Source organism: Chelonoidis abingdonii, chromosome 5, assembly GCF_003597395.2.
Source record: "Chelonoidis abingdonii isolate Lonesome George chromosome 5, CheloAbing_2.0, whole genome shotgun sequence".
Taxonomy (NCBI): Eukaryota; Metazoa; Chordata; order Testudines; family Testudinidae; genus Chelonoidis; species Chelonoidis abingdonii.
In genome coordinates, this window is record NC_133773.1 from 142,466,789 (window position 1) to 142,479,418 (window position 12,630).

Genomic DNA, 12,630 nt, shown 5'->3' on the forward strand with positions numbered 1-12,630 from the left:
GCTCCTTGGGGAGGGACAGAGATTAGTCACCCCATATAGTGAGTTTAGGGCCCAGCAGACACACATCTCCCCTACTTGCCCAGTGAAGTGGGGCTTTGCTCCCTGTTCCTTGGAGCACCCTTTCTGGTGGACCTATCTCTTTAAAGGGGATTCATGGGGTGGCCATGACCAAGGAAGGGCCTGGTAGCAGGACTTCAATGGAACTGCGCTACCAGGGAGTGAGATGGGGTGGCCACCAGGGCCCAGAGCCACCCATATCTCACCCCTGGTACAGGTACAGGGTCTCTACACCAATTATCATGACCTTCTGCAGATCCCCCAGAGTTTGGGGCTGGGTGCTAGATCCTATTCCGAAGCCTGGAGGCATACCCTGCCATAGTACAGGGGTTCTCAAATTGGGGGTTGGGACCCCTCAGGGGGTCGCGAGCTGTCAGCCTCCACCCCAAATTCCGCTTTGCCTCCAGCATTTGTAATGGTGTTAAATATATAAAAAGTGTTTTAAATTTATAAGGGAGGGGTCACACTCAGAGGCTTGCTATGTGAAAGGGCAGCAAAGGGTCCTGTGGCCCCTTATAGGCTAACAGACGTATTGGAGCATGAGCTTTCATGGGTCAATACTCACTTCGGTGTATTGGAGCATGAGCTTTCATGGGTGAATATCCACTTCGTCACATTTGGAGCATGGTACAAAAGTTTGAGAACTGGTACAAAAGTCTGAGAACCACTGCTGTAGGACTTCCTCCCCCTGAGCCACCCCTTGTGGGTGAGGAGAGGGGGGTGATGTGACCCTTCGTCTCCAAATCGAGTCCATGATGCTGCAGTCAGTGGTGAGCCAGTTCAGAGGATGGAGGGCGAGGGATATGTGTTCCTGGCCATCTGAGTTGCCAAGCAGGGGGGTGCTTCCTTTGCACCCCAGAGCATTTTCAGGGTACGGTGCTTCATTCCTCGTTATAACGAGCTGCAAGAGCCAAACCTGGAGATCACAAATATGCAGATCACGGTGGCCAGGCTAGTGTTTGATAGGGTGCACTGCAGTCTTCTGGCCAGTCAAAAAGGAAAGTTGGAGCTTTTCTCCCACCAGGACTATTTTGGCACCTAGTAGCACTTACGAGTCCAGAAGGTCCCCAGGCTGTGGACTCACTTAACATGAGGGCAAATGCCCTTAAAAGAGAGGAAGTTGGTCCCTCGTCCCACCAGCATCACCAATCATTTAGCTTTAGCTAACTGCTCTCTCTCCAGGAGCTAAGTTTGGCCAGGCACCGAAGGAGCTGGGTGATGATGCCGTTTGCATTTGGTGTGAAGTAGCTGTACAGCTGGGTATCATCTCCGTGCCGCAGGCACTCCGGCCCCTGTTGTCTCACCAGCACTTCTAACAGCTTCATGGAGATGTTGAGTCGTGTGTGGAAGAGGATTGGGCCTGGTAATGCACTGCAGGTGAGAGGTATGGAGGCACATACACCAGTGCCCATAGCAGTCCTCAGAGTTTTCTGGGAGGAAGTCCCTGATTCAGGCATTTCCATTCACTCTAGACCTTCTTGGAGATGAGGCAAAAGTATTTGCTGATCATTGGTATCAAGCGCTACAGGGGCCCAGCAGAATGAGTACTGATGGACTTCCCTTTTCTCTGGACAGTGGGTGGACATCTCTCAGAACCAAGAGTCTCGATACCATTCCCTGGTCCAAAGCCAGGCTGAGCAGATTCCAGGATACTGGCGGCTGATCTAACAACATACCTGTTTAACATACTATATTAAACTACACTTTTAACACCAAAACGGGGATGGAAAGTATTACACATGGGTATGTGGACGTAGCCAGCTAATGCTGCTGCCGAGACTTTAACTACTGCCTTCCCTGACTTGTGACTCTACTGCCTTTAAGTATCACCATCTTATTTTTTTCCATTTGATTTCCAAACAAAGGGAATAGCCCCCAGGTGCATTTCTCATCAATGCATTGCTAGTGCCTCGGCAAAGTACTTTGTTCCTTTATCTGCATTGGAAACACATCTGCACTTCTGGCAGTGCACACGGAACTAAAGTTCCGGGACAGTGCTTCTAGCATCTCCACTGTTGCCTTTATTGGAGTCATGCAGGACTGGGCAGGCCTCAGGGCTCCCCATCCCCCAGTGCCAAAGATCTCCCAGGCCTAACGGGGGAAGAGTGGGCCCAACAGTACATGGCAATAAAATGGACCCATGATCCTTTACACAGCAGTTTTACTCCTATCATCTGCTAAGGGTCTCTGGAAAGAGACCTGTCACTGCGTGGACTTCCGGTGCTATGAATTCATTCTTTCCTCCGCCGGCTTTGCCTTCTTCTTGGTCAAACAGCATCATTTCTTCACTGTCTCCTCGGCTCCCACACTAGCAGTACTAGCCACCTCTTTGCCATCCTTAATCCACTCCTGCTGCCTTCCCTCTCCCACCCCAGTGGCTACCTGCCTCGCTGTGCAGTATCGGGTGGGACTGGTCGGCTGTGTAGGGGGGAGTATGCTGTAGCCCTTACAGGGGTGTCAAACTGTTCTTCCTCAGTGAGGCAGGGAGCCCCCGGGGACGAGAATGCCCCTTGGAGGTCCCTTGGAGCAATGCAGGTCCACACTTACTGCAGGGCTGTACGTGCAATGCACAATTTAGCCCAGTGGGTCTCAACCAAGGATATGCATATCCCTGGGGTACACAGAGCTCTTCCAGGGGGCACATCAACTCATCTAGATATTTCGGTAGTTTTACAGCAGGGTACAGAAAAAACACTAGCTAAGTCAGTACAAACTACAATTTCAGACTTACAATGACTTGTTTATACTGCTGTATATACGATACACTGAAATGCAAGTACAGTATTTACATTCCAGTGGATTTATTTTATAATGATATGGTAGAAAGAACGAAAAGCCATTTTTCAGTGCTAGTGGGCTGTGACACTTTTTTGCATTTCTATGTCACATTTTGTAAGCAAGTCATTTTTAAGTGAGGTGAAACCTGGTCTACACAAGACAAATCAGACTCCTGAAAGGGGGTACAGTCATCTGGAAAGATTGAGAGCCACTGATCTAGCCCATAATTTGCTGTCCCTAGAAATCCCCCTCTGTGTGGAGGGTGAAAGTCATCCTTCCCGCATAAAGCCCATTGTCTGGAGTGTCGCACAGAGAGCTAAATGGCGCTATGAATTCACACCCCAAGCCCACATAAGTGGAAACTGCAGCTCCTCCCGACTCACTGTTCCATCCACCAGGTTCGGCTAGCACCTGCTGCCACTTAGTGCATCCTCTGTGGGCAGGGCCATTTGATCTGGGTAGGCCAGTATCCTTCAGTTGCTCCGTCTTCAGCAACTGCCTCTGCACTGGTCTGAATCGGCTGCAACATATGCCCTTGCATCCCTGAATCGGCTGCAACATATGCCCTTGCATGTATGCCACTGATTCATCCAGCTCTGCATCCTTACCCTGGGGTTGAAGTGGTGCATATAGCTTTACACAAGGTGAATTTCCCTGCCTGTGCCATCATGACCTAACTGTTTGAGTGTGTTAACAGAGCAGAGAATTAGGTCATGTGGGTGAGTCTATGACAGTCTCTAGGTATATATCTCCCTTACCTATGTCTTTTAGCTAGGTAATTCTGAGGCACCTCTGGCTGTGATATTTAATACTGATCTGTGAAACTGCACTACATGAATATGTAAAAAAACTTTTCTTTCTGTACCAGAGGGGAAAAAATAGAAAGAAAAGCTCTATCGGAGCAGCCAGAACAGAGTTAATCCTGGTATCAAAATGGCGGCTGTCACTTCTCCTGTACAGTGAGAGGAAAGGCTATTTTATCCTCGTTGAGTAGCTTCCCCCTGTTATAATGCTCTACTTTGTGTTTCAGTAGAAGAAGAAATGGTAAAGTTGCTAATAATGGCACTAAAAGAAAATATGCTACATCTGTTATGGATAGCAGTACAAAATTAGCTGATCACACCTCTGACACCCAAGATGTCTTCACTTAAAATACTTGTTGGCTTACTTTACATAATTTGCTGATTATATTTAAAAGAAATACAATTTTGCAATTACTGTTCTTTCTGGTGTGCTATCTATGCATCATTTTCTTTTTATGTTTATATATTTCTCCTTCATTAGTGCAGTCTGAAGGGTGATTAGATCCCTTCAAACATTTTACAGAGGTTAAACGTTGATTAAGATTTAATTATTACTGTAAATAGCTTGGAATGACATATGGTGCAAAAACCTGACATATGTGCATTTGAATAAATGAAGTGCTATTTCCCATGATGCCTCAGTAGCTGTTTAACAGCTTTGCTGAAGGGTTATGTTGCACCTCATGTTAAGATTGCTTTGATGTTATATTTTGTTGGGTTTTTGCAGCTGAAAGCTAAGAACAGTTTTTCCAGTTTTTAAAAACATTGAATATTTTAAATACCTAAATTGTTTTGCACAAATTTTTGCTAATTTGTCTAACTAGGTTAAACATTTTCAAAAGCATTTAGATTTTAACATGGGCTCCTAGCATTGTCAGCTTCAGCACTGATTAAATATATAGGATTTTTTAAAACATGATACTGTCAGGTGCAGGGTCCTGTTTCTGGGGGCATCCTGACCTCGACTGGACAATAAGAATTCCTCCCATCCCAATCTCATCCTCCAAATACAGAGGTTCCGTCTATGTTTGGATCACAGAAAAGCTTTTTTGTAAGTCTGATTGGAAAAAATAAAAGGAGATTTCACAGAGAGAGAAAGTGCAGTGGAGAATGGAACAATGTTGCCTTTAAAATATACAGCATAGAAGATCCACTGATAGACTAAATAATATAAGTTTTTGAAAAGTTTGTTATATAGTGTATTATATTATTTAACACTTCTTTATAGTACCATAGGTGTGCGTAGTGCTTTACAGAGGGAAAGAATCATAGACTCGTAGGACTGGAAGAGACTTCAAGAGTTTATCTAGTCTAGTCCCCTGCACTCATGGCAGGACTAAGGAAGATAGGGGGTGAAATCCTGGTCTTACTGAAATTGTACTTTTGTCACCAACTTCAGCAAAGCTGGGATTTCACCGCTAGTCGCCCTCCGGAGACTTTAGGGCCCTGATCATGGAATTAGATCTGAACATGCAGACTCTTGCTCCCACAAGGGAGTGCCCTATAGACTTCACTGGGTCGTGGCACAGTCAAAAGGGTGATGTTAGGCTGCTCAATACCTTTGTGAATCCCACCCAAAGCATCCATCCACGTGGATCCAACTGCAGGATTGGGAACTAGATTGGATCTGATATGAAGGAAAGAGAGGTGGCATCAGGCAAGGGAAAGGGAAATGTATGAAAAATAAGACAATAGAGTTGTTTTTTGTTTTTTTTTTAAATGTGTCATTTCGCTGTTTAAATTAATATAGAATTTCAAGGGTTGGAAAGAGAGGGAATATGAGTCATTTCACATAACATAATTCAATATAAGTTGGTGTGATATAAGCATAATCATGGGAAAGCACTTTGAGATGACAGGTGAAAGGCATTACTGAATTGCCAAGCACTGTTATTACTGCTTGTTACTACAGCCGCACTCCTGCAGTTCACAGCAGAGGAACTCTGATGGGCCTTCTATAATTCTCCACTGACTCCTGCAGAGCTTACACCAGATTGCATAGTTAGGAGACCAGAGTCAGGCTTATTGACTTCAGTGGAGTTAGCCCTGATTTACGCCAGCATAAGTAAAATCAGAAAAGTCAGCTAAAGTCTTGCTTCTGTTTGTTTATGTTATTGATGTATCATGCTCCCGTTGCTGTCAGACAGTATTAGCCCAATTCTAATCTTACCTCCTCTTTGATTTGGCAGATTGAGACATCTCGACTGGAGCCAGAAATTGCAATGGCCACTACCAGTAAGACAGTTGTCTACAATAAAGGATTGTAAGTGGAAGTGGATCCTCTGAGCACAGAAGATTGGGGGAGGAAAAGGGGAAGCTCACAATTACTTCTGGGGGGGAAAAACAAACACTAGAACTCAGAGATAGTAACATATTACCACTCTCAGGAGCTGGGAGTGAATTAACACTTTCAGAATACTGACACCTCACATCAGTCAAAAAGATTACTAGTAAAAGTTTTAAATTAGCAACAAGAACAAAAACAAATGACTTTCAAGCACGTTAGAGAATTAGCTACAATATAATGTCCTGAATTAGAAACAGCACTGCATGGAAAGGGGTTTAATGTTATGTTGACAAGGGTATGCCTAACTCTCTGTGAAAGTAGACTACTCAAGACAATTTTGTTTTTTAATAAGAATTAAATCTCAACACTTGGATGCTGCACAGAAATAATTCTGTAGAAATCGATTGGTGCATGAGTTAGAAGCGCTAGACAGGGCATTTGATAAGTGTACCATATTGATTAAATGTCAATCTTGCACCAGTAATCATGCACAAAAACAATGTTCCTTGGTTAGGTTTGTGACACTTTGATTCTAAACAAATAACACAATGAAGGTCATAGCCTGTGTGCCCTCCCTCCTTCCCTCTCCGACAAAAAACCAGGGTGGTATCCTGGCATTCATTGGCCTTACAAGATATTCTGTGTGATTGGAGCCTGATGCACTAGCATATTTGCAGGTTTTGCCCAGGCTAGCAAGCTAACGAAAAGTCAACCTGCCAAGTTACAGTACGCAGAATGGGAAGAGATCTGCTAGTATAAACAGATCTGTCCTTTAACTTTGCATAATGGACCAAATTCTGTTCTCATGTACATTGACATACCCCTAGAGTAAATTCACTGGCTTCTGTTAAATTACACCGCTATAAATGAGAGCAGAATTAGCCTAATGGTGAAGGGCCAGATCCTCAGCAGGTGTAAACCATCAGACTCCATCCATTTCAGTGGAACTCTGTTGATTGACACTATCAGAGAATCTGACTTGTCATATAGACCACATTCTAATTGCTCACAACAGAATAATTCCGCTGCAGCCAGCGGACTTACTGCAGATTTAGGCTGGTGTTACAAAGCTTAGAATGTGTCCCATTGGTGCATTTCAGCAATGAATACAATTAGAATGAAAGGTACAATGGTAATGGGCACTATAGACATTCATATATTATAATAATTAAAATGCCAGGTTGGATTTGAGTCTTTTGGGGGGTGCATGGGAAACCAAACTGCCTCTGTTGTAGAATGTGTACAAATGGGTTCTTGCAGTGGTTCATAGTAGCAGACCTATGTCACCAATGCGCTACTCCAGTTTTGTGCTAGTCTGACTCCTCACTGGAGTCACACCAGTATAAACGTGGAGTTACACAGTGGTGGATCAAACCAAAGGAGGCTGATTCTGCTCCCATGCTGGTGTAAATCAGGAGTAACTGCAGAGAAGTCTCTAAAGTGTCTAAAACCAGCCAAAGTGAGAGGAGAATCAGTCTCAAAGCATTATAGCCATACTTAGCTTAGTGGGCCAAATCATGTTCTCAGTTACGATGGTGAAAATCCAGAGTAATTTCACTTAAGTCTATGGGCCTATTCTGGATTTACCCCAGGTGTAACAGACAGCAGAATTTAACCTAATATAGTTCTTCTAATGCACTAGATCACATGAATGTACATGAGAGAGGCAGCCAGTGTCTGCTGAGCAATAGCCAAGCATAAGGAGTTTAGAAGGAGACAGACGGGAATAAATGTGCTGTACCAAGGCACAGAAGTATAAGAAATAGCAAGAATGGACTTTGACGGGTGCAGAAAATGTTGGGGGAAGCGTATATTTGGAAGCACGTTCCACCAATGCACAGATGGAACGTGGAAATACTGGGCTGATGCTCTTCTTACCCAGGGGTTTTACCCCAAAGCAATTCCATCCTTGCTAAAGGAGCTGCCTCTTGTGCTCACCTACATGGGAGGAGATTCGAGCCCCGGGGCATTAGAATGGTGTATCCTGGGTGTGAGGGAGTCAGGCCTGCAAAGTCCCGTTCTGCCAGCCACACGCTGCATTATCCCCAGGACACACAGGGCCAGATCCTCAGCTGGTGTAAATTGGTGTCGCTCCCTTGAGATCAGTGGCACTATATTGATTTATACCATATGATCATCAGAAGAACTGGTTCCTCACTGTCTTGTGCCTTGTATCATTCACACCTGCACTTGTATTGGGGGTCTGATCCAAAGCCTGTTTAGGTCAGTGCCATACTTTTCACTGGCTTCAGCAGGCTTTGGACCAGGCCCAAAGCGAGTGCCAGAGCCCTACCTTTTTGGTGCGATAACATTGTACATCCACTTTGCACTGGTATCTAAAATGACACAAGGGGCAATCCAGCACAGAATCAGGCCCATTGATTCCAAGTAGTGTGTACATGGGTTATGTGGCTCATCCCAGCAATGAAACCGAAAAGCCAGGCCTACCACTGCGGCTAGGTAAGAAATGGAGCACACAAAGAGATGAAGCATAAAAATCCTAACCTGCCACTGAGAAAAATGCGCACCGCTTTGGACAAAAGCACAGATCACAGAATTAGCAAAAGAAAACTGGGACTTTTCATTGCTGCGCTGGTTGGCCAAATTGAAATAAACCTGAGCCCCATGACTGATGGAGACACGCATACACGTATATATGTGATGAAGAAAAACTAGTATTAAAAATGTGCCAAATGTGTAGCAGCTAAACTGGGTTTAAAGTGAAGGCGAATAATCTCATGTTCCTAATGAATGCAGAAGCCAATTGGATCTCGTTGTATACAGCGCAACCTGTGTCCTGTATTGTTCTGAACTGAAATCCAAGTGGCGAACAAAATCAGCTGCTCGTATTAATGATGAGCAATGTCCTGGCTCTGTTTTCTATCAGGGTCGCTCAATTTTCCATGTCATGGTGTTTTGTCACTCTTCAAACCACTCTGTTGAAATCCTGCCAAACTCTTAAGGGAGGGGTAGACTGAGTCATTTGAGGGTGTGAAGGAGGTAGAAGTGAGTACTTCTCTACTGCAGCGATGTCACTGCTGGGGAGTGGGGATGATTTGTTTTTACATCATAATTACCGATCAAAGATTCCACTAGCTGTGAACTCTAGCTACCTGCCGGGGCTACAGATGGAGTGAGTAATTTTCAACATGCAGAGCTAATTACAATGGCTGATAGAAAAATATTCAAGGATTTGCTCACTGCATTTTTTTGACAGTGATACCTGGGGGGCACGGAAGGGAACAAGCTTTGCAAATGTTTAAAAAAAAAAAAAGTAAAAATCAAACTAGTTATTTTTTCCCAAGGAGGATGAGAGACTGCAAATTGTTTCACTTCACTCATAAACTTTGACTGCAGAGTGTTTAAGATCAGTGCTTTGCAGGTCTTTAGTTAGCGGGAGAACTAATCCATTGATGTATTTATAAGAGTTTAGAAGAGAGTGGAGTAGGGGAGTTAACAGGCCCTAATCTTAAATTGCAACTAGAGGGCCTGATTCTTATTTCATCCTTGCATGAATAAGGCGTAGCTCTGTTGAAATCAAAAGATATACTCTTTGATCCCTTTTATACCCATGGTAGGACTGGTGTAAAAGGGATCAAAATCAGGTGCATCACAAGGTTCCAGTTTTGTTTTCTTCCAATGAAGCCCTATCAAATGTGCTCACTTTATATGTCAAAATATGGGGCCACATTGGGGTCATTGTTGCTATGCTGGTTTATACCAGCTGGAGATCTGGCCTGTGATTTCTCTCTCTTTCATTTCTGAAACTTTGGCCTGAGATCTAAAAGGCAAAGCTGAGGGCAGGGGGTTGTTCTAGGTGATATGTCAGTGGTCCATAACTAGGCTTCTAGATGCTGCAATGATACAGTTAATAATAATAATTAATAAAGATTCTGTAGTCAGGACCTACAAACTCTCTGTTAATGGTGTGTGACCCTGGAGGGAGTCCAGCTCACTCTCCCATAACTGCAGTGCTAACAGGAGTAAACAATTGGGCAGTGTCCCTTTAGCAGGGGTTAGGCACTAACAATGATCCCCCTTTTCCTCACCTTACTAAAATCAAACTCAGAGATGTCTTCTTTTGTCATCATCACATGGTCTTGCCCCGCGAGGTGCTGAACACCTCCAGCTCCCATTACCTTTAACTGGAGCTACAGGTGTCCATCACCTCTCTGACCATGGATCCCAAATAGATCAGTTTGATTTCAGAAGAAAGAGGTAACAATTTGAGACTAGCCTGAACCAAAATCTCAGATTCAAACATCCCTGAATTTTGTAACTGTAGCCATGTAACTGGTATGTCTTGTTTTCCATGAACATGATAAGAACAAAAGAGCGGCCATACAAGGTCAGACCAAAGATCCATCTAGCCCAGTAGCCTGTGTTCTGACAGTGGCCAATGCCAGGTGCTTCAAAGGAAATGAACAAAACAGGGCAATCAAGTGAACCATCCCCTGCTGTCTACTCCCAGCTTCTGGCAGCCAGAGGTTTAGGGACATCCAGAGCATGAGGTTGCATCAATGACCATCTTGGCTAGTAGCCATTGCTGGACCTATTCTCCATGAAATGATCTAATTCTTTTTTTACCCCTGTTATAATTTTGGCCTTCACAACATCCCCTGGCAATGAGTTCCACAGGTTGATTGTGCGTTGTCTGAAGAAGTACTTCCTTATGTTAGTTTTAAACCTGTTGTCTATTAATTTCATTGAGTGACCCCTGGTTCTTGTGTTATGTGAAGGGGTAAATAACACTTCCCTAGTTACTTTCTCAACATAACTTGTGATTTTACAGTCCTTTATCATACCAACTCTTTACTTTTTTCTCTTCTAAGATGAATAGTCCCAGTCTTTTTAATCTCTCCTCGTATGAAAGCTGTTCCATTCCCTTGATCATTTTTGTTGCATTTCTCTGTATCTTTTCCAATTCTAATAGATCTTTTTTGAGATGGGTGACCAGAACTGCACACAGTATTTAAGGTGTAGGTGTATCACGGATTTATAAAGTGACATTATGATACTTTCTGTCTTGTTATCTATCCCTTTCCTAATGGTTTCTAACATTCTGTTCGCTTTTATGATTGTCGTTGAATTACTTTGTGCTTATCAACATTGAACTTCATCTGTTATTTTGTTGCCCAGTTTTGTGAGATCCCTCTGTCACTCTTAGCAGTCAGGTGTGTGGTCTTAACCATCTTGAATAATTCCCTGTCATTTGCAAATTTTGCAGATCATTTATGAATATGTTGAACAGCACACGTCCCAGTACAGATCTTTAGGGGACCCTGCCATTTACCACTCTCCATTGTGAAAACTGTCCATTTATTCCTACCCTTTGTTTCCTGTCTTTTAACCAGTTACTAATCCACAAGGGGACCTTCCCTCTTATCCCATGACTGCTTATTTTGCTTAAGAGTCATAGATGTGGGACCTTGTCAAAATCTTTCTGAAAGTCTAAGTTCACTGTGTAAACTGGATCACCCTTCTCCACATGTTTGTTGACACCTTCAGAGAATTCTAATAGATTGGTGAGGCATGATTTCACAGCTGTGTTGACTCTTCCCAACATATCGTGTTCATCTATGTGTCATCTTTAAATGGCTATGGCATTTATCTCACTCTCTGCTGTAAAGCTGTCCATTTTGTGATGCGTGGGGGATGAAGCATGTGAACACACACACACACTGTGCTCTCTTTGAGAGAATTTAATTTTGTTTTCTTGTTTCCTTGTCTTAGTTCCTATCTCCATCAGCAGATTCTTGTTCAATGTTTTTCCTATACAAAAATCAATCGTGCGCTTTCAATCTGAATGACAATTATTGTATATTAAGGGAAATAACAGAATAAGAAAGAACAAAAGTAAAGGCTCAATGAGAGAGCAAAGTGTGTGCAGGTCCTATGTAATACATTGCGTGTACCCTGCTTTATGAAACGAACAGCTGCACACGAGGTAGACTTCTTAAAATTTTAAAAGGTCCAGTACCCTGAAAACCATCCTAGTAGAACATGAGGCTATCTGGAGTAACTGCCATCCTTGAAGTTCCGGTGAAGTTATTCACAATTCTCCACAAAGCGCAGAAGTGGATCATCTCAGCTCTGCCCTTGAGCCATTCTCCTTTTATCCAGTTGAGGAAACAGCAGAAGCCAAGAGCGCTTTCTGCTGGCATCAAAACAATCATGTTACCCCTTTGCACTCTCTCAGTGGCGGAGGTTTAAAAAAAAGGGTAGGGGAGACAGAACGTCACAGGGACAATTTCTCCCTGGTTTTTGGGGGTGGGTGCAGGGAGGAATTCCTCTCCAATCTTGTGGACAAAGCGTCTGTGGCTGCTGGCCATGTTTCTAGACTTAGAGTCCCATTGTCTGTTAGAAATGTAGCAGCACAGGTCTCCTGTTCATAGATTCATAGATTCCAAGGCCAAAAGGGACCATTGTGATCTTGTAGTTGACCTCCTGCATAACGTAGACCAGAGACCTGCCCCATACTGTAACTGCTGTACAGATGACATAGGCAGGTGATTCTAGAAATCATCCTAAGGGGCCAGCTGGAAGTGCGCCTGTGAAAGTAACCACATCCTTTTCTGCCATGGACCTCCTGCTTCCCAAAGAGGGAGGGCAAGTTCTACTGGCTTTCTCCACCTGTTCTGCATCACTTGTGCTGCTCAAAGCAACCAGTGTATCTGGCCTGGAATATTTAGGGCTTTATTTTGC

The 12,630-nt window shown here is 43.7% G+C and overlaps 1 protein-coding gene across 2 annotated transcripts in view; it reads left to right on the forward strand.

Annotated features, from left to right (window-relative positions):
* SFXN5 (sideroflexin 5) overlaps positions 1-12,137 on the forward strand; it is a 170,450-nt gene extending 158,313 nt beyond the window's left edge. For both annotated transcript variants that reach the window (XM_032764857.2, XM_075066679.1), the window contains 2 exons: positions 5,828-5,901; positions 7,568-12,137. In XM_032764857.2, coding sequence (XP_032620748.1) covers positions 5,828-5,901; positions 7,568-7,586 — 93 coding nt within the window. In that variant the 3' untranslated portion in view covers positions 7,587-12,137. The remainder of the gene's footprint in view (positions 1-5,827; positions 5,902-7,567) is intronic.
* The last annotated feature ends 493 nt before the right edge of the window (positions 12,138-12,630 follow it).